The sequence below is a fragment of the Camelina sativa genome, chromosome 3 (genome assembly GCF_030686135.1).
Source record: "Camelina sativa cultivar CO46 ecotype springtype chromosome 3, ASM3068613v1".
In the NCBI taxonomy this organism is placed as follows: Eukaryota; Viridiplantae; Streptophyta; class Magnoliopsida; order Brassicales; family Brassicaceae; genus Camelina; species Camelina sativa.
Window position 1 is genome coordinate 9,367,142 of NC_141882.1, and position 16,429 is coordinate 9,383,570.

At 37.2% G+C, this 16,429-nt stretch overlaps 4 protein-coding genes across 6 annotated transcripts; 3 read left to right on the forward strand and 1 right to left on the reverse strand.

The window, feature by feature from the left end:
* Nucleotides 1-1,879: 1,879 nt before the first annotated feature.
* On the forward strand, nucleotides 1,880-5,502 carry LOC104776383 (multiple C2 domain and transmembrane region protein 6). Its single transcript, XM_087501651.1, has one exon. It carries the CDS (start codon nucleotides 2,211-2,213, stop codon nucleotides 5,313-5,315), a length of 3,105 nt encoding a protein of 1,034 aa, XP_087357777.1. The 5' UTR covers nucleotides 1,880-2,210; the 3' UTR covers nucleotides 5,316-5,502.
* On the reverse strand, nucleotides 5,426-10,987 carry LOC104776382 (phosphatidylinositol-3-phosphatase SAC1). 3 transcript variants are annotated; one of them, XM_010500436.3, is made up of 16 exons: nucleotides 10,429-10,987; nucleotides 10,064-10,268; nucleotides 9,802-9,967; nucleotides 9,489-9,711; nucleotides 9,310-9,386; nucleotides 8,885-9,072; nucleotides 8,661-8,758; nucleotides 8,445-8,578; nucleotides 8,239-8,373; nucleotides 7,737-8,121; nucleotides 7,529-7,650; nucleotides 7,121-7,231; nucleotides 6,730-6,942; nucleotides 6,331-6,516; nucleotides 6,025-6,136; nucleotides 5,426-5,920 (listed from the first exon to the last, which is right to left on the reverse strand). In XM_010500436.3, exons 1-16 carry the CDS (start codon nucleotides 10,555-10,557, stop codon nucleotides 5,669-5,671), a joined length of 2,736 nt encoding a protein of 911 aa, XP_010498738.2. In that variant the 5' UTR covers nucleotides 10,558-10,987; the 3' UTR covers nucleotides 5,426-5,668. The 3 variants fall into 3 exon arrangements, with proteins under 3 accessions (XP_010498738.2, XP_087357785.1, XP_087357788.1); XM_087501659.1 differs by having other exon boundaries at nucleotides 8,872-9,072; nucleotides 10,429-10,723; XM_087501662.1 differs by having other exon boundaries at nucleotides 8,661-8,753; nucleotides 10,429-10,714.
* LOC104776384 (uncharacterized) lies at nucleotides 10,970-12,049 on the forward strand. The gene is made up of 4 exons (XM_010500439.3): nucleotides 10,970-11,365; nucleotides 11,446-11,505; nucleotides 11,710-11,753; nucleotides 11,859-12,049. The coding sequence occupies exons 1-4, from the start codon at nucleotides 11,228-11,230 to the stop codon at nucleotides 11,944-11,946; spliced, it is 330 nt and encodes a 109-aa protein (XP_010498741.1). The 5' UTR covers nucleotides 10,970-11,227; the 3' UTR covers nucleotides 11,947-12,049.
* Nucleotides 12,050-13,472: 1,423 nt separating this feature from the next.
* On the forward strand, nucleotides 13,473-15,276 carry LOC104776386 (transcription factor MYB3). The gene is made up of 3 exons (XM_010500440.3): nucleotides 13,473-14,280; nucleotides 14,396-14,525; nucleotides 14,627-15,276. Exons 1-3 carry the CDS (start codon nucleotides 14,148-14,150, stop codon nucleotides 15,192-15,194), a joined length of 831 nt encoding a protein of 276 aa, XP_010498742.1. The 5' UTR covers nucleotides 13,473-14,147; the 3' UTR covers nucleotides 15,195-15,276.
* The last annotated feature ends 1,153 nt before the right edge of the window (nucleotides 15,277-16,429 follow it).

Consider the following 16,429-nt stretch of genomic DNA (forward strand, 5'->3'; position numbering starts at 1 on the left):
TTTTTTTAAGTCTCTATCTAACACAAACAAACGATCAACGCTTGTCCGTAGTCTCCACGGAACGTCCAAATTTAACTAATGATATCAATGTGATTAATACTTCAGTCAGTATAACAATAAGGGGACCCTAACAATAAGTAAAATATGAATTACATTCCAAGTGTTTAAATTGATAGAACTTTTATTTTATTTTTTGATGCAGAAAAGTAATATCTTCTACAATACTGTCCTAATAATATGCGTGCCAACTTTTTCATATAATTTGGGATAATATATGAAGTAATTAATCTCAAGTAAAGATTTGAATACAATGTTATTAATTCAAAAATAATAAATAAAATACACATATGACATATCCAACATATGAATTATCAAACCTAGTGTCGAATCTTTTTAGAAATGTATCAACCAAAGGTATGAAATTTTACCATCACTTTTATATTAAAAATCTGCAATCCACCCATTAAAAAAAGGTTAGGAAACAATTGATGATGTTTACAACAAAACAGGTTCACTTTTAAGGGTAAAGGACATGACACCATGTACTGTAGATTTCATGATGGGGTAACACCGATTTTCCTTGAAAACGAGATATCCAATCAAATAAAAGTGTCTCTCTCTTTTTTAAAAATATATATATTTTCTCATAGAAGAAAATAAAAAGTCTGAAAGCTTAAAAGATAATGAAAATTCAACGTTTTTATTCGTTAATTGAATGAGTAATACTTTTGAATGGAAATGCGTAATTTTTTTTTTACATATTCATTTCCTTTCTAAACTGGCTTAATCCCTGTTTCACAGTTTTTTTTTTTAACTTCACAACTAGTTACTAATTTTTTTTCAGAACTGGTAATATGTTTACAAAACAAACATTGATATACTCTAACACAAGGAACCAAAACAATCAAACAATTAATTGTAAACTAAGTAGAATGAGAAAGAGAAAAACAATATATATATCTAAAACTTGTAAAAAAGATATTGCAAATCCTGTCATGTGGTCCGAGACATCTATGATTCAGAATAGATTTGTGATTTCATTCACCAAACAAACAACACAATCTTAATTGGCGTTTGTGCAGTTTAATTTATGGTACATTGGTCGAGTCTTGTGACTCATAATTCGGATAGATATTTTGTTAATATACAAACTTAAAAATTGATGTACTCTATTAAATTAATCTTTAACAGAAGCATATAAACAAAAATGCGATTTCTAGCTTAAAAACAATAAAGTCCATCCAAAAACTAAACATCGCTAAAACATTAACCACTTTTTCAAATTTAATTATCATTCAACCATACTTAGTGACATACAGCCATGAGAAAACGATTTAAAGTTATTGTTAATTTTCACATTTGATATGATTGCCTGCCTATATATTTATAATAGATCACATGATGGTAACGATCGATTTCACATAGACATAAAACGAATATTTCTTTTCATAGTTGTTGTAGTAAACTATTAAAAATAAATAAAATTAAACAAAATTAAAACAACAAAGATTAGTCCACTTTCTAATTATGTTAGGATAAGCATACAAAGCAGCAATGGCCACCACCACCAAAAAACCACGTTCGTCCATCAAGACAACGATGGTACGTCTCTTATGACCCTACTCCACCTCACTCCCCCTATTCCTCTTCTTTCTTTTTTTTCCTCCTCATTTCTTTTCATTCATTTGTATAATAAAATCATTCCATTATACGTACGAATAATTTGGTGAATCACACCGACGAGGACAATATATATTCAAAACTAAAAAAGAAAACCAAATGATTCATTAAAACGCAAATACAAATCAAAGAATATTCTTCAAGGAGAAGAAAAAAACAACAAAACTATTCAACTTGACAATATCCCAATTTCGTTTCTGTCTATTTTCTTACCATTTTATTATAAAAAAAACTATATATACTTATTAAAAATATATAAAAATTTGGGAGAAATGGAAAAAGAAAAAAAAGAAATTGACTAAAATGACGTCGTCGTGTTGACCTCTCTCTCTTTCTCTGTTCCCCGAGTTTTACTCCCCGCTTTTAACACTCTCTCCTCGAAACATCAAAACTAAAACAAGCTATGATTCTTCTTTCTTAGTTTTCATCTCTCCTCTTCTTACTTCTTCTTCGCCGGAGCTTTTTGTTTTCTCTCTTCTTCTTCGTCTTCTTCTTCACCGCTTTAATAAGAAACTAAATTTTTTCAAAAGATGAGCAAACTAGTAGTAGAAATCGTAGACGCAAGCGATTTGATGCCTAAAGACGGACAAGGCTCAGCGAGTCCGTTCGTAGAGGTTGAGTTCGACGAGCAGCGACAAAGAACTCAAACGCGTTTTAAAGATCTAAACCCTCAGTGGAACGAGAAGCTCGTTTTTAACGTCGGTGGTGGTAGTGGTGACTTCAACAACCGTTTGAACAACAAAACTATCGACGTCACCGTTTACGACGACCGCCGTGATAACCAACAGCCTGGCAAGTTTCTCGGCCGTGTTAAAATCTCCGGCGCCGTTGTTCCTTTATCTGAATCTGAATCCGATGTTCAGAGGTATCCTTTAGATAAACGTGGTTTGTTTTCTCACATCAAAGGCGATATCGCTCTTCGAATCTACGCCGCCGCTTCTTCTTCCGACGGCGGCGGCGGCGATTTCGTCTCTCCTCCGCCGTATTTTTCCGAGAAATTGACGAAAGAGGAGAAGAGATTCGAATCTCACGAGTATCAAAATCAGAATCAGAATCATTTCCAGCAGTTTGAAGATGAGATTCACATGGAGACGATGAAGCCGACGACGAAGAAGAAAGAGAAAGAATCGAGGACTTTTCACTCCATCGGTGCTCACCACGGAGGAGGAGCTGCTGCTCCACCGCCGTCTCAATCAAAACCTGCTTATCCTACTCCTCCTAATCAACCGGAGTTTAGGTCAGATTTCATGAGAGCTCCTGGACCACCGCCCGGAGCAGTAATGCAGATGCAACCTCCGAGGCAGAACCCAGAGTTTCAGCTGATTGAAACCAGTCCTCCTTTAGCAGCTCGTATGAGACAATCGTACTATTACAGAAGCAGCGGAGATAAAACCTCGAGCACTTACGATCTCGTCGAGCAGATGCATTACCTCTACGTGAGCGTCGTGAAAGCCCGAGATCTTCCCGTGATGGATGTTTCCGGTAGCTTAGATCCTTACGTTGAAGTGAAGCTTGGGAATTACAAAGGCTTAACGAAACATTTGGAGAAGAATTCGAATCCGATCTGGAAACAGATCTTTGCCTTCTCTAAAGAGAGGTTACAATCTAATCTGCTTGAAGTCACTGTGAAAGATAAAGATCTTTTGACTAAAGACGATTTCGTGGGAAGAGTTCAGATTGATCTCACTGAAGTTCCTCTTAGAGTTCCACCTGATAGTCCTTTGGCTCCACAGTGGTACAGGTTAGAGGATAAGAAAGGGATGAAGACCAACAGAGGTGAGGTTATGCTTGCTGTGTGGATGGGAACTCAAGCGGACGAGTCGTTTCCAGACGCTTGGCATTCGGATGCTCACCGTGTTAGCCACTCGAACCTTTCGAATACGCGGTCCAAAGTTTACTTCTCGCCGAAGCTGTATTACTTGAGAATTCATGTGATGGAAGCTCAGGATCTTGTTCCGTCGGATAAAGGGAGAGTACCTGATGCGATTGTCAAGATTCACGCGGGTAATCAGATGAGAGCCACGAGGACGCCTCAGATGCGGACGATGAATCCTCAGTGGCATGAGGAGCTTATGTTTGTTGTATCAGAGCCGTTTGAGGATATGGTGATGGTCTCGGTTGATGATAGGATTGGTCCAGGGAAAGATGAGATATTGGGGAGGATATTTATACCCGTGAGGGATGTTCCGGTGAGGCAAGAGGTTGGGAAAATGCCTGATCCACGGTGGTTTAACCTACAAAGACATTCAATGTCTATGGAGGAAGAGAATGAGAAAAGGAAAGAGAAGTTCTCTAGTAAGATTCTGCTTCGGGTTTGTATAGAAGCAGGGTACCATGTTCTTGACGAGTCCACGCATTTCAGCAGCGATCTTCAACCGTCTTCAAAGCATTTGAGGAAGCCGAGCATTGGGATTCTTGAGCTTGGGATTCTCAGTGCTAGGAACTTGATGCCTATGAAAGCTAAAGATGGGAGAATGACTGATCCCTATTGTGTGGCGAAATATGGGAACAAATGGGTGAGAACGAGGACTCTTTTAGACGCGCTTACACCTAAGTGGAACGAGCAATATACCTGGGAAGTTCATGATCCTTGCACCGTCATAACAATTGGAGTCTTTGACAATGGTCATGTCAATGATGGTAGTGACTGGAAGGACCAGAGGATTGGGAAAGTTAGAGTCAGGTTATCTACGCTGGAGACAGACCGGGTTTACACTCATTACTACCCGCTGCTGGTTCTTACACCGGGTGGTCTAAAGAAGAACGGTGAGCTTCAGCTAGCTCTGAGGTACACCTGCACCGGCTTTGTTAACATGATGGCACAATATGGAAGACCGTTGTTACCCAAAATGCATTATATTCAACCGATACCGGTCAGGCATATCGACTTGCTTAGGCATCAGGCGATGCAAATAGTTGCAACAAGACTATCAAGGTCCGAGCCACCGCTGAGACGAGAGGTTGTGGAGTATATGCTTGATGTAGACTACCATATGTTCAGTCTCAGGAGAAGCAAAGCTAATTTCAGCAGAATCATGTCGCTTCTCTCCTCGGTCACTCTGGTCTGCAAATGGTTCAACGATATCTGCACATGGAGAAACCCGATCACAACATGCCTGGTTCATGTTCTGTTCTTGATTCTTGTGTGCTACCCAGAACTGATTTTACCCACAGTCTTCCTCTACCTCTTTGTGATAGGCATGTGGAATTACCGGTACAGACCAAGACACCCACCTCACATGGACGCTCGTGTGTCCCAAGCAGATAACGCGCACCCTGACGAGCTTGACGAGGAGTTTGACACTTTCCCGACCAGCAGACCAGCAGACATTGTCAGAATGAGGTATGACCGGCTTCGGAGCGTTGGCGGTAGAGTTCAGACAGTCGTAGGCGATCTTGCGACTCAAGGGGAGAGAATCCAAGCTCTACTTAGCTGGAGAGACCCGAGAGCAACTGCTTTATTCATCGTCTTTGCATTGATCTGGGCCGTGTTTATCTATGTCACACCATTCCAGGTGATTGCAATCATAATCGGGCTGTTCATGCTGCGCCATCCACGGTTCAGGAGCAGAATGCCTTCGGTACCTGCCAATTTCTTTAAGAGATTACCAGCCAAGTCAGATATGCTACTGTAAGTGTAAAAGACAAAAACCAAAAAAGGGAATATGATTTATATATGTTGTAGTGTGTATCAAAAGAAAGTGGAGAACTTTGTAGAGGGGGAGCGAAGGATAGTTTTTGCCTCTGGGGTTGAATCATTCGTATATTCTGTATTATACGTGAGCTTAATCATAAACCAACAATTTTTTTTGGGTACAAAAATATTGCTTTGGGTTTGTTCCCTTATATATATATATATATATATATATATATATATATATCTACACAAACTGCACAATCAAACACATTCACAAACATGCAACGAAAAGAGAAGTGTCTCTAGCGTGAGACGTTATGTTGTTGAGGGCAAAACTATTGGGTTTCATGATTAAACGACCTTTGGGATCTTATCATCTCCGACGAGCCATCTGGCTAGCCAACAAGGATCTACGGCAAAGTTTTTGCATTGCATTGGAATGATCCCGAGATCGCCACCGATCTGTGCGTAGTTATTTAAAGCTTTTTCCATCTCCGTTTCGTCTTCTCCAATTTCCATCACATCAACTGTGTTCATGCGAACAACTTCCGCAAAGTCCTGTTCTAACTCGTGATCGTTCTCAAACGGTTCCATCGCTGGGCACTGTTTAAATCGGATCATAAAAATAAACAGAATTTTGAGCTGTGTTTCTGCAATCTATCATCAATCTTATGGAATGCATTTCAGGAAGATAAAAGAATCTGAACCTGACAGAACTGGGCGTAATGTCTGTATATTTCGCTATTTTCATCTTGGTCACCAAGGAGAGTACCACCATACCAACCATTGGCTTCATTGGTTGACGTAATCGATAGGTACCTATAAAATAAAACAATTGCAACAAAAGTGATTTGATGCAATGGCGAAGAAATCTGGATTTTTAAAATGCAACCAGTTTGCATTTGAGGTGTTAGATCATGGTTTGGTCAATAGTTGAGGGTTTCACTCAATTTTAGTTTCCCAATAATAACCAAAATTTAAAAATTTCAAAAATGCATTCTGAAAGCCAGTACCTTTTAAAGATATCTTCTTGATGACCGTTGGACTCAGAAAGCCAGTCCAAGTTGCAGAAATCGTTGACTCGCTCACTCGAGGTCACTCCTTTCTCACTATCGTCTGCACCAGATTTTGTGGCAGAGACACTCTCTTCGGGCTTTCTTGAACCAAACAGCCAATTAGGGCTCTTGAGCTGAATCTCACTGCAGATAAGAAAGTCATGAAAAATAAGTGAAGACTCAAAATAGTCATGGTTTGGTTTGAACTAAAAATCTATTTTATTTTCTAAACTATAAACCAGCTTTCTACTTTCTTTAAGGGATAAAAGTCCTATTAAAGATAAGGATTTAGAAAGGTCAAGGCAAACGCCACGCCTCATAAGATGATTATTGGAAATTTTAAATGAGGATCATTACGCTGCATCAGGAGCCACACCAGTGCTTCCGGTGTTGCCACCTGGTCTTTGGTCTGTCTCGCTACAAAGCCTCACGTTCTTTATTGAACTGCATGTCTGCTCTATCAGTTTGTCAAACGAAGTCAGCTTCTTCCGTGAGAAGTCATCTCTGAAAGCCGGAACTGGTGCAAGATTGACTCCAATGCCACTCATGGGTTTAGGAATGGACTGGATACTGCAATGGACCCAGAATTAGATATCATAAGCAACCAGAGGATATGATCTTTATATTTAATTGAACATCTTTGGTAATAACATCCAGTTTCAGGCACGAACTCAAAATAATATTTGCCTATAATGAAGAGTAAGCCCATAATCTGACATATATTAGGTTCATTAAATGTAAGTTTTACCCGCTTTCTGGGAAAAGATCATCTCCAATCCCTGACACATGGAGATAATAATCAGAATCCAGCTCCCAGAGTGCAGGTTTCCCTTCCTGAGGTTGAAAGTACCCCAAGAATCTGCTCAGAAAAAATTCATTAGTAACTAGGACTAAAGAAAACAGAAACGAGTAAAAAAGAGTTTGTAGCCAACATTTCCTCAGAGGATCCAATATTGGTAGTTGATATTATCAGTAATGCCTAAGGTAATAGTGGTAATGCCACAGTACTGTTGCTTTTATCTATATCATCAATGAAGCAATAACTCAAAAACTAATCTAAAAGCCTTCAGCCTATTGCTACATCACTGGCAAACTAGAAATGATAAAACTTCGCAAGAAACTGAAGTGGCTTGTGCAAGAAAGATAAGTATATTACAAGTTTATGGCGTCTTGCTTTTCGCCATCGGTGTAGGTATTGCTGTAGTATCGTTTGATAGACTTGAGAAACTCTCTAGATTGTGTCGTGGCCTTCCATTTCCCCTGCCTTTCTGGGAAAACCTATAATCCATTAAACGATATTACTGTATAAGCAATGCAATCGTTTTGAAGAATAACTGGTCAAACGTAAAAAGTGGTATTATTACAGTGTTATGAGCAGCTGAGCCGCCGTATTGTTGTGCAAGCGCATCTCCCATGCTCTGGTACATATCCATAAGTGCAGCAGCTATGCTACTGTCAGGGTCAACTTTAGGTGTATCGCTCAAACCCATTGAATGAAGCTGCCGGCCTAAAGCAGCCAAACCATATGCATACTGAGCTACATTTGTTCGATCCAAGCAGTCGATACAGTTAGTACGCAGAACACCACTTTGGTAACGAGGAGCTGAAGAATTAGCTCCATCGTCTTTTTTCTGGTGGCTTAGCTTCATCTCCTTCTCTCGGTTAGCAAGAGTGCTAAGTATATCATTTGCACTCTCGCCCCTTGAAAGTTCCGCAGAGTAAGCTCTTAGATCACGCAAAGAAGTTTCCCTGCAGTCACTATCTCTATTATAGCCAGTACGCAGAATAACATATGGCAGTTTATAAAACAAACCAAATTTCTGATCAAATATGAGTAAGTAGCAGCCGTATCATCACAACAATCACCTTGCAGTGCTAGCATGACTAAGTTGGCTAGCCTTCTTCTTAATAATTTTAGGCTTTCCACTGAAGTATAATCCAGTCAAATCAAGGGCTTCGCTTGCCACAGCACCCAAAACAGCCAATACATTCGCCGACTTGCTTTAACATGGAAAACAGAAAGCAATGTGAGTTCAGATTAAAGGTGGGGAAAAAAAATCTCATCATTTTACCTCTTTGCAAATTTGTGGAAATCCCAGTGGATGAATTTGAGATGATTTTCTTCGTGAAAAATTGAATTTAGATAACCCACTGCATTTGCAAACTCACGTCTCAGCACCATTTCCCTAGGCCTTTTCTCAACTGTCTGCATATTTCCATGGACATTTATCTGTAAGTACAAAGGGCATAACCATCTCTTGCTTAAAAAGGACATTAAATATATCGACCTTGATTAAGTTGAGCACGATAATCGGGTTCCCATATCGATCCACCAGGTCTTCAAAATGCATTTTGGTCGACTCGTATGTCGGGTCATACCTCTGTACTGAGGCCAAAAAACCAGAATACAAACATCAGGAGCCATCCATGAGAAGATAAGTAGATCAATAACATCATGCACGTTCAAATGGTCTAGCAGAGATAACAGACGCATGTTACGTTAGTTTCTCACAGAAAATATCAGGCTTAGGACTAAATCGGGAGGCCTCTTGCGACCAAAAGAGAGGAATAGACCCTCGCATCTGCACTACTGAGCTCATTTTTCCCTTGCATGATCCAGCTTCATCATCAAGAACAAGTTGTTCAGTTTCAACATCATTTGCAACCCTTCCACGATCGTTCACTCCCCTTTTCAAGTAACTGCGACGAAATTTTTACAGAATGAAAAAAGGCCAGACGTTTAACAGAAAACAATAGATATAAGCATTTAAGGTAGTCTAAAAGAGTTCATGCCACTCAATACTGTGTCCCCAAAGCCGCTATTAAAAAGAAAAGTTCCCAAATATACAGGGTAATACTAAGAAATGTCCTTAGAAAATTGAAACAGTCACTATGAATTTGTCATCCATGAGAGGCCTAATTAGAATGATTTCATACCGTGTGCCTGCAAAATGTCGAGAACGTCTGGAGACTAGGGTAACACTGAAGTCTCTTCCATATATCGACAGCCTTATCTGCATAATGGGGTATACCACCAAATAATAAAGACCCATTTAAAAATCTCCTGGTGGTAAACCTCGAAGTACATTGGTGAAGCCACAAGAGCCTACAAATACCTGCTTAAAATGCCCATGAACTAAAGCCAGTGTCCAAATAGTGTTGTTGCACCTTGATCGAATAGGCTCCGTCAGATACGCATTCCATACAAATATGTTATCATAGGGCACCCCTTCCTCACCAGAAGATAAAACATTCTTTTGCAAGCTCTGCATTATGGGATAAGTGTAACTGTAGAAGAAATCTTTTGTCAAATCCACACTTGACAGAAGCTTCTTGTACCTGCATATAAAGGAAAGACAAAAAGAACTTCGTAAAATCATATAAAAAGTCCGAGCTTCAAAGGGAAAATCCAAATTCCCGGAAATGTACCTTAGTTCAGTTTTGGAATTCGCAACATCAGATTGAATAGTTGCATGTGGAACACTGATCATTTGGCTTTCATCAATAGCATATATCGCATGCCCACATACACAACCAATTTGTCGCCGTTTTGTCACCAATATTAAATAGTAAGACTCCATAAACTTAGCACAACCTACAACAATACAAGGCAAAACAAACTTAGCTCCAAAAGACAAAATCCAAAGTTTACAAACAAAGAAAAAGCATTGAGCTTCCCCCCACGACTAACCAGCAATTCCATAGACTTTGGCAACAAAAGCTAATCCTCCAGTGGCACGATTGCCTTCAGCGATACGTTGAAGCAGACTCTTGATCTCCTGAGGCGAGTATACGACCGGATCTTCACTAATGTTAAGCTCAGATGGCTCTGAACGATCAATCTTCAACACTCTGAAGAATCTTTTATTCCTATCACTCCCAACTAGATAAAACCTCTGCAAAGAACAAACATCCCAAAAAAAAAAAAAACAACTTAAACCTTCCTGCAAATTCAATCTTAGGGTTTCCTTAAATCATTCCAACAACACAATTTCCTCATTGATGCGATTTTACTAATTGATCAACAATTGCTGAATCGGATCGATTCAAGCTTACCGCTCTGGTTTCGTAGAGCTTGAATTTCTCGAGGGCGTAGGAATCGGAATCGGACTCCGCATCGTTGGACGGTTGAATCTTGGCGAAAGAAGAGTAAGTAGAAGCCGTTGAGTTTTCCGATTTCGCCATAACAATTCAATCTCTCTCTCTCTCTCTCTCTGGAGGAAACGATCGTGATTCTCTCACGCCGGCGATGGTTTCAGGCGATCATTCTACGATCCGAAGTTGGGAACAGACAAGGGGCGTTTCCGTACTTTTCGAGTTTTGGATCGTGTTCACTGTTTCTACTTTCTTTATCTTTTAAAAAAGGTAATATCCTACTGTTAATTAAATTTTTGATGAAATTTTTTATACGTAATAGTTTCAAAAAGAAAAAATAAGTAATAAACCATAAAGTAATACGAACAATTAATTAATATTCACACTAATATATACAATTAGATAAATAAATATTGTGAGGTAAAAAAGATAAATTAAACCATTTTTCACTATATTGTAGAAAAAAATAGATATAAAATGATAAAGAATATTTGACATTAGTAGTGTATTTGTACACACACAAAATTAAATATTTTTAAAATTGCATGTATAGTCTGAGAAATAATATTTTGATTTTTTTTTTTTTTTTTAAGTCAACATATTCCCTCCACATGATCCGTTTCAATATCCACAAACCACAACCAAGCAATTTTTTCAGCTTTCTTCCACCATCCATATTCACTATCACATACTGTATATGCATAGATTATACGTGCATATGCATTTTACTTCTCAGTTCTTACAATTTTGAGTTCCAAAAATGTTGAAATTTCCGCTTTGTTGCAGTGAGTTATCTCTAGAACCAAAGATTCAAGCTTTTGAAAGACAAATTGTTTCGGGCCGACGAGATTCCATCAAAGCTTCTGCGGGAAAAATTGGAAATTTCTCTTTTGGTTCGGTAAGATTTCACGACATCTTATTCAAAAACACCTATATACATCACTGCAATGTTAATTCTTCGAAGGTTTATATAAACAGATATTCAAAAGTTGTGAGACTTGTGGAGCCAAAGGAGCAATTGAGTGCCCCGGTTGCAAGGTACTAATTTAGTCTTCACTATTAGATACTCATAATATCTTCAAGTGATGAGTCAATCTCTTTTAGTGTATGTTCAATTGTATTTTGTTTTTCCAAACCATACCTATTAATTTTACTCTTTCTTACTCTAAATTTATTTATATATACTTTGTATCCTGTTTAGCATATAGATGTATAAAGACAAAATTCTTTTCTTGCCTCCAGGGAACAGGTAAAAATAAGAACGGAAATATGTTTGAGAGATGGAAGTAAGTAATAACTAACACTGTAACATAGTTTTAAAATCATGTCAAAACAGTTCAATGATGACTACAACTTAAGGAGATTTAACTTGGGATTTTGAAAATGTGCAGATGTTTCGATTGTCAAGGATTTGGTATGAAGAGTTGTCCTAAATGTGGCAAGGGAGGCTTGACGCCTGAACAGAGAGGGGAACGATAGTTGTTTTTCTCTTACATAATTCATATTTTAATTTGTGATATATTCCTATAACGAGTAACTTGCATGTTAAGAACAAGTCATGAATATTATGTTTTCAACAGAATGTGAATAAGTGCATTAAGGCTTTCTAAACGTTGATAAAGATAAAGTGTGTTGCATAGAATTAGAGAACCGCGTAAACAAAGCGTTTTAGCAATAAGGACGCGAACCTAACAGAGTTTTAATGACCGCGTTTGATAGTCACACTTTTTTGTTTTACTTAAAAAGTTATTGTGATTTCAAAACAGAAATATAAGTTTTAATTGGTCTCTAAAAAAAAAAAGTTGCGCTTTCGATGTTATCTTTCTTTGTATCGCATTTTTGTCAGATTCTTTTGTGCATGCGGGAGCCTTCGATTCTAAATCTTAAACCATAACCTCCGACGAAATTTTCTTAGAACGTAGTAAATATTCACAAGCAAGACGAGACATTCAATTCATAGGCAATAAGGGGATAGAAGAAGTGTTGTACAACGTTTGGCATTTGGCGTAGCGTGAGGAAAACTAAAAGCTTGTTTACAGTTAGCCATGTTGAGCGTTGCAAGTAACGGCCCAATGTCTAATGGGTATGAACAGAAGGATTTTTTATGTTTCTTTCTTAAATTATTTCATCATAACCTTTATGGCTCCCACAAAACATTGAACAGTAGTTAAACTGAAAACGTTGAACAGCAGTTAGCTTGTACGGAATATTCAATATTAATAGAAGGAAAAATATAGAACACCAGTATCATCAGGAAAAGGAAAAAAAGAACATCTTTCATATCTTAATGTAGCAGTATTTTTAGTTCTGAAAATTTGTTTATGATTGAGAAAGAAAAAACAATAAACAGAATTAAAAATAAATTAGAAGAATGGATTGTTAGTAAACGTTCTGAAAGCTCAGATTGTAAAAAAATTCAACTCTCTTTTAATTATTGACAACAATTTTGATAACTTCTGCAACACTGCAAAAGAAGACTTAAAAGACGTATGGGACGTGTAAGACAAAAGCATTAACATTTTATACGTATTCATCAACGCAATCTTAATTATCTAATCGCCTCTTTTATAGCGATGTTATTCCAAAGTTTCCAAGAAATCATCCCATGTTGACTACACACGATTAAAAAAAAAAAGCAACAGTTGCGTAATTCTAGTTTTCTTTGTAATTGGACCGTCGTTAAATAAGTAGTGGCGTTTGTGAAGGTGTTTTATTTTATTTTTAAAAGATTTAACGGACACAACACACAAACAGTAGAGAAGAAGACCAAACAAAGTTAACAACAACACATGCCCAAACTCAATAATTCAGTTATCCAACTAATCTAATCGAGGAGACAAGGGAGAGAGAAAGAGAGAATGTGATAAAAATCATAAGAGAGGAGGACACGTGGAGGTACGTGAAGGAAGTAGCGTGTGGAGAGAGTGATTGGGGGGGGGGGGGGGAGAGAGAAAGGGTTGAGTACTCAGATTAAAAAAGACAGCTACCTACTCATCTTCCCATCCCCAATCTATCTACCTACTTTCTCCAGATCTACTCTCTTCTTCTTCTTCCTTTTTTTAACATCTTCCCTAAATTTAGTTTCTAACTTTTTTTATATCTTAATCATCATGCAGTAAACAAAAAAACAGTTAAAAATCTCTCTTTAATGATGTAGCAATAAGATTGGTTTAAAGTTTAAACAGTAGTGATGTTACAATTACTTGTACTAGTATTGTGAAAATGTAAAATTATGATTTTTTTTCTTTAGCAAGATGACGATGTAAAGAACCAAAAAGTCAATAACCAAAAAAACCCGTACGATCGATCTACATCTAAAAAAAAAACCAAAAAAAAGTTAGGAAACTCAAACTCCCACGTTCATCCTGTGAGTGTACAATCAATTTGTTTTTCTGGTTGTTGTTACAAACATTATTCTTTTAAAAGAAAGAAAAAAAATGAATACATCATTTCATCTGTTAGATCAATACATTTTTATATAAAAAAAAAACACTTTGGTAAGTAATAAAATAATGTTAGTTAGTTATTATAAATAACATTCAAAACGAAAACATTCTACAGGAAAACTCTCTTCCTTCAAAAACACAAAATAAAAACACCAAATTCCCCCTCTTCCTCCATATACCTAAGTATACGTATAGATTAGAGAGATCGAAGAAGACCATTGAATAGTAAGAGAGATGGGAAGATCACCATGCTGCGAGAAAGCACACATGAACAAAGGAGCTTGGACTAAAGAAGAAGATCAGCTTCTCGTTGATTACATCCGTAAACACGGTGAAGGTTGCTGGAGATCTCTCCCTCGCGCCGCCGGTACTTATATATATATATATATATTCACTTATACACACATGTACTATCTATATATATTCAAATAAAGATTTGATTTCTTGATTTTTTTTTATTTAAAAATTACCAAATTGTGCAGGATTACAGAGATGTGGTAAGAGTTGTAGATTGAGATGGATGAATTATCTAAGACCAGATCTCAAAAGAGGCAATTTCACTGAAGATGAAGACGAACTCATCATCAAGCTCCATAGCTTGCTCGGTAACAAGTCAGTATTCTCTATAACCATAATTTACATTTTTATAACCAAAAAAAAAAAAAAAAAGTTTTACATTTTTATTAAAATTCTGAAACTTTCTGTTGTTGAAGATGGTCATTGATAGCTGGGAGATTACCAGGAAGAACAGACAACGAGATCAAGAACTACTGGAACACTCACATCAAGAGGAAGCTTCTGAGCCGTGGGATCGATCCAAACACTCACCGTCTCATCAACGAATCTGCTGCATCATTAGTTGTATTGCCTCCTCCTCCTCTGTCTTCGTCGTCTCTTCAAAACGATGTCGTTGAGCCTTTGCATCTTGATTTCGCCGGACCGGTTAAACCGGAACCGGTATTAGGGGAAGAGATCTCTGGTATTCATAATAATAATTGCACGAGTAGTGGAACGACGTCGGAGAAAGATTTTGGGAACGAGAACGATTGGGTGCTGAACTTGGAGCTCTCCGTCGGACCAGCAGCGGCGCGTTATCATCATCGGTACGAGTCGAAGACCCGGAAGGTGAGTGTTGTTGATTCGGCTGAGTCGAATAGACGGTGGGGGTCCGAGTTGTTCGGAGGAGCTCAGAGCGATGCGGTGTGTTTGTGTTGTCGGGTTGGGTTGTTCCATAATGAGTCGTGTCGGAATTGTCGTAATTCTGATGTTAGAACCCATTAGTGTTTTTTTTTTTTTTTTTTACATTTGTTATGTAACGCATCAAAAAGCAAAAATATTAGGATAAAATTTATTTGATGGCAAATGAATAGAGCTGTCTCAAAACTATAGTCGAAGATTATGGGCAAAAGAATTATCAGAAGTAAAAAAAAAAATTGTATATTTCATTAAAACAAAAAAATCGTCAAATGTATTCAATTTTTCGTTTAAAATTATGTTTTTTGTCTTCTAATTTTTACACATACCAACTAAGTTAAACAAAACCCAAGTGTTTGTATATCGAATGGTTTACTTAAAACGTGTAAAAAATAAAGTGTGGAAGTATATGATTCAATGTCAATTATCAAGGATAACAATATTGCATATGTAACTAATTCCAACCTACCTGTTTAAAAAGTGTTCCTAACATTAATTAGATTTAGATATTGACCAAGTCATTTCAGCTGATGATGTGCATAGCAACTTTGATGTAGACGCAGAACTATACCTAATTTTTTTTGGTTTTGGTGTCGTCGCTTTTTATATGTGTGTTCTTTTTTTCAGCTCTTGTCCTAAAACTTTTTGCTATTCGCATTTCTTTACCCTCAATTTTTTAACAGACTACACAAAAAGGAACTCTCGTTCAAAAACAACGAAATGTCTAAAGTCAACGTGCCTTTCACTTGTCTCTCCAGTTTCAATTTTTTTTTTTATATATCGAGAAATGACGAATGGATTTTTTTTTTTTTTTTTTTTTTGGTGTCAAAAGACGAATGGATCATATAACAACATATTGACATATACTTGCAATCGGATAGCTATAGAATGACAAAATAAGTTTTTTATTGGATCATTTTTTATTCCTTTTGAAATGGCGAGTGTAGCATATTACGAAATGACATGTAGAGATTGACAAAATAACTTTCTTGAGAGTCTTTCTTTAAAAAGATAACTAAGATCTCGTTTACGTAATGGATACCAACACATTAATGGACCCTTAGTCAGCAATAATAAAAAAAAATCGAAATTTTACACATTAAGCTTTTAGATGAAGCACGTTATCGTTTTTTTCTTCCTTTTACTTTTTCATTTGAGTTACTGTATAGTTGTTGTTATGATTATAAATTTCTATATTAACAAAATAATCGTCACCATTATCTTAAGCTTTTAGAGTGGACTGTGGACATCAGGTAACGTGCCAGCTCCAATCTGGTTTCAGCATGTGGTTTCCTTAAAACAACTTTTTTTTTTAATTAAAA

Coding starts and splice junctions, on each gene's coding strand:
- LOC104776383 (XM_087501651.1), top strand. CDS start 2,211: ATGAGCAAACTAGTAGTAGAAATCGTAGACGCAAGCGATTTGATGCCT.
- LOC104776382 (XM_010500436.3), bottom strand. CDS start 10,557: ATGGCGAAATCGGAAAACTCAACGGCTTCTACTTACTCTTCTTTCGCC. Junction 10,269..10,428: donor AGCTCTACGAAACCAGAGCG/GTAAGCTTGAAT, acceptor TGTTCTTTGCAG/AGGTTTTATCTAGTTGGGAG. Junction 8,579..8,660: donor TCGTGCTCAACTTAATCAAG/GTCGATATATTT, acceptor GGAAATATGCAG/ACAGTTGAGAAAAGGCCTAG.
- LOC104776384 (XM_010500439.3), top strand. CDS start 11,228: ATGTTGAAATTTCCGCTTTGTTGCAGTGAGTTATCTCTAGAACCAAAG. Junction 11,506..11,709: donor TTGAGTGCCCCGGTTGCAAG/GTACTAATTTAG, acceptor TCTTGCCTCCAG/GGAACAGGTAAAAATAAGAA. Junction 11,754..11,858: donor AATATGTTTGAGAGATGGAA/GTAAGTAATAAC, acceptor GAAAATGTGCAG/ATGTTTCGATTGTCAAGGAT.
- LOC104776386 (XM_010500440.3), top strand. CDS start 14,148: ATGGGAAGATCACCATGCTGCGAGAAAGCACACATGAACAAAGGAGCT. Junction 14,281..14,395: donor ATCTCTCCCTCGCGCCGCCG/GTACTTATATAT, acceptor CAAATTGTGCAG/GATTACAGAGATGTGGTAAG. Junction 14,526..14,626: donor CATAGCTTGCTCGGTAACAA/GTCAGTATTCTC, acceptor CTGTTGTTGAAG/ATGGTCATTGATAGCTGGGA.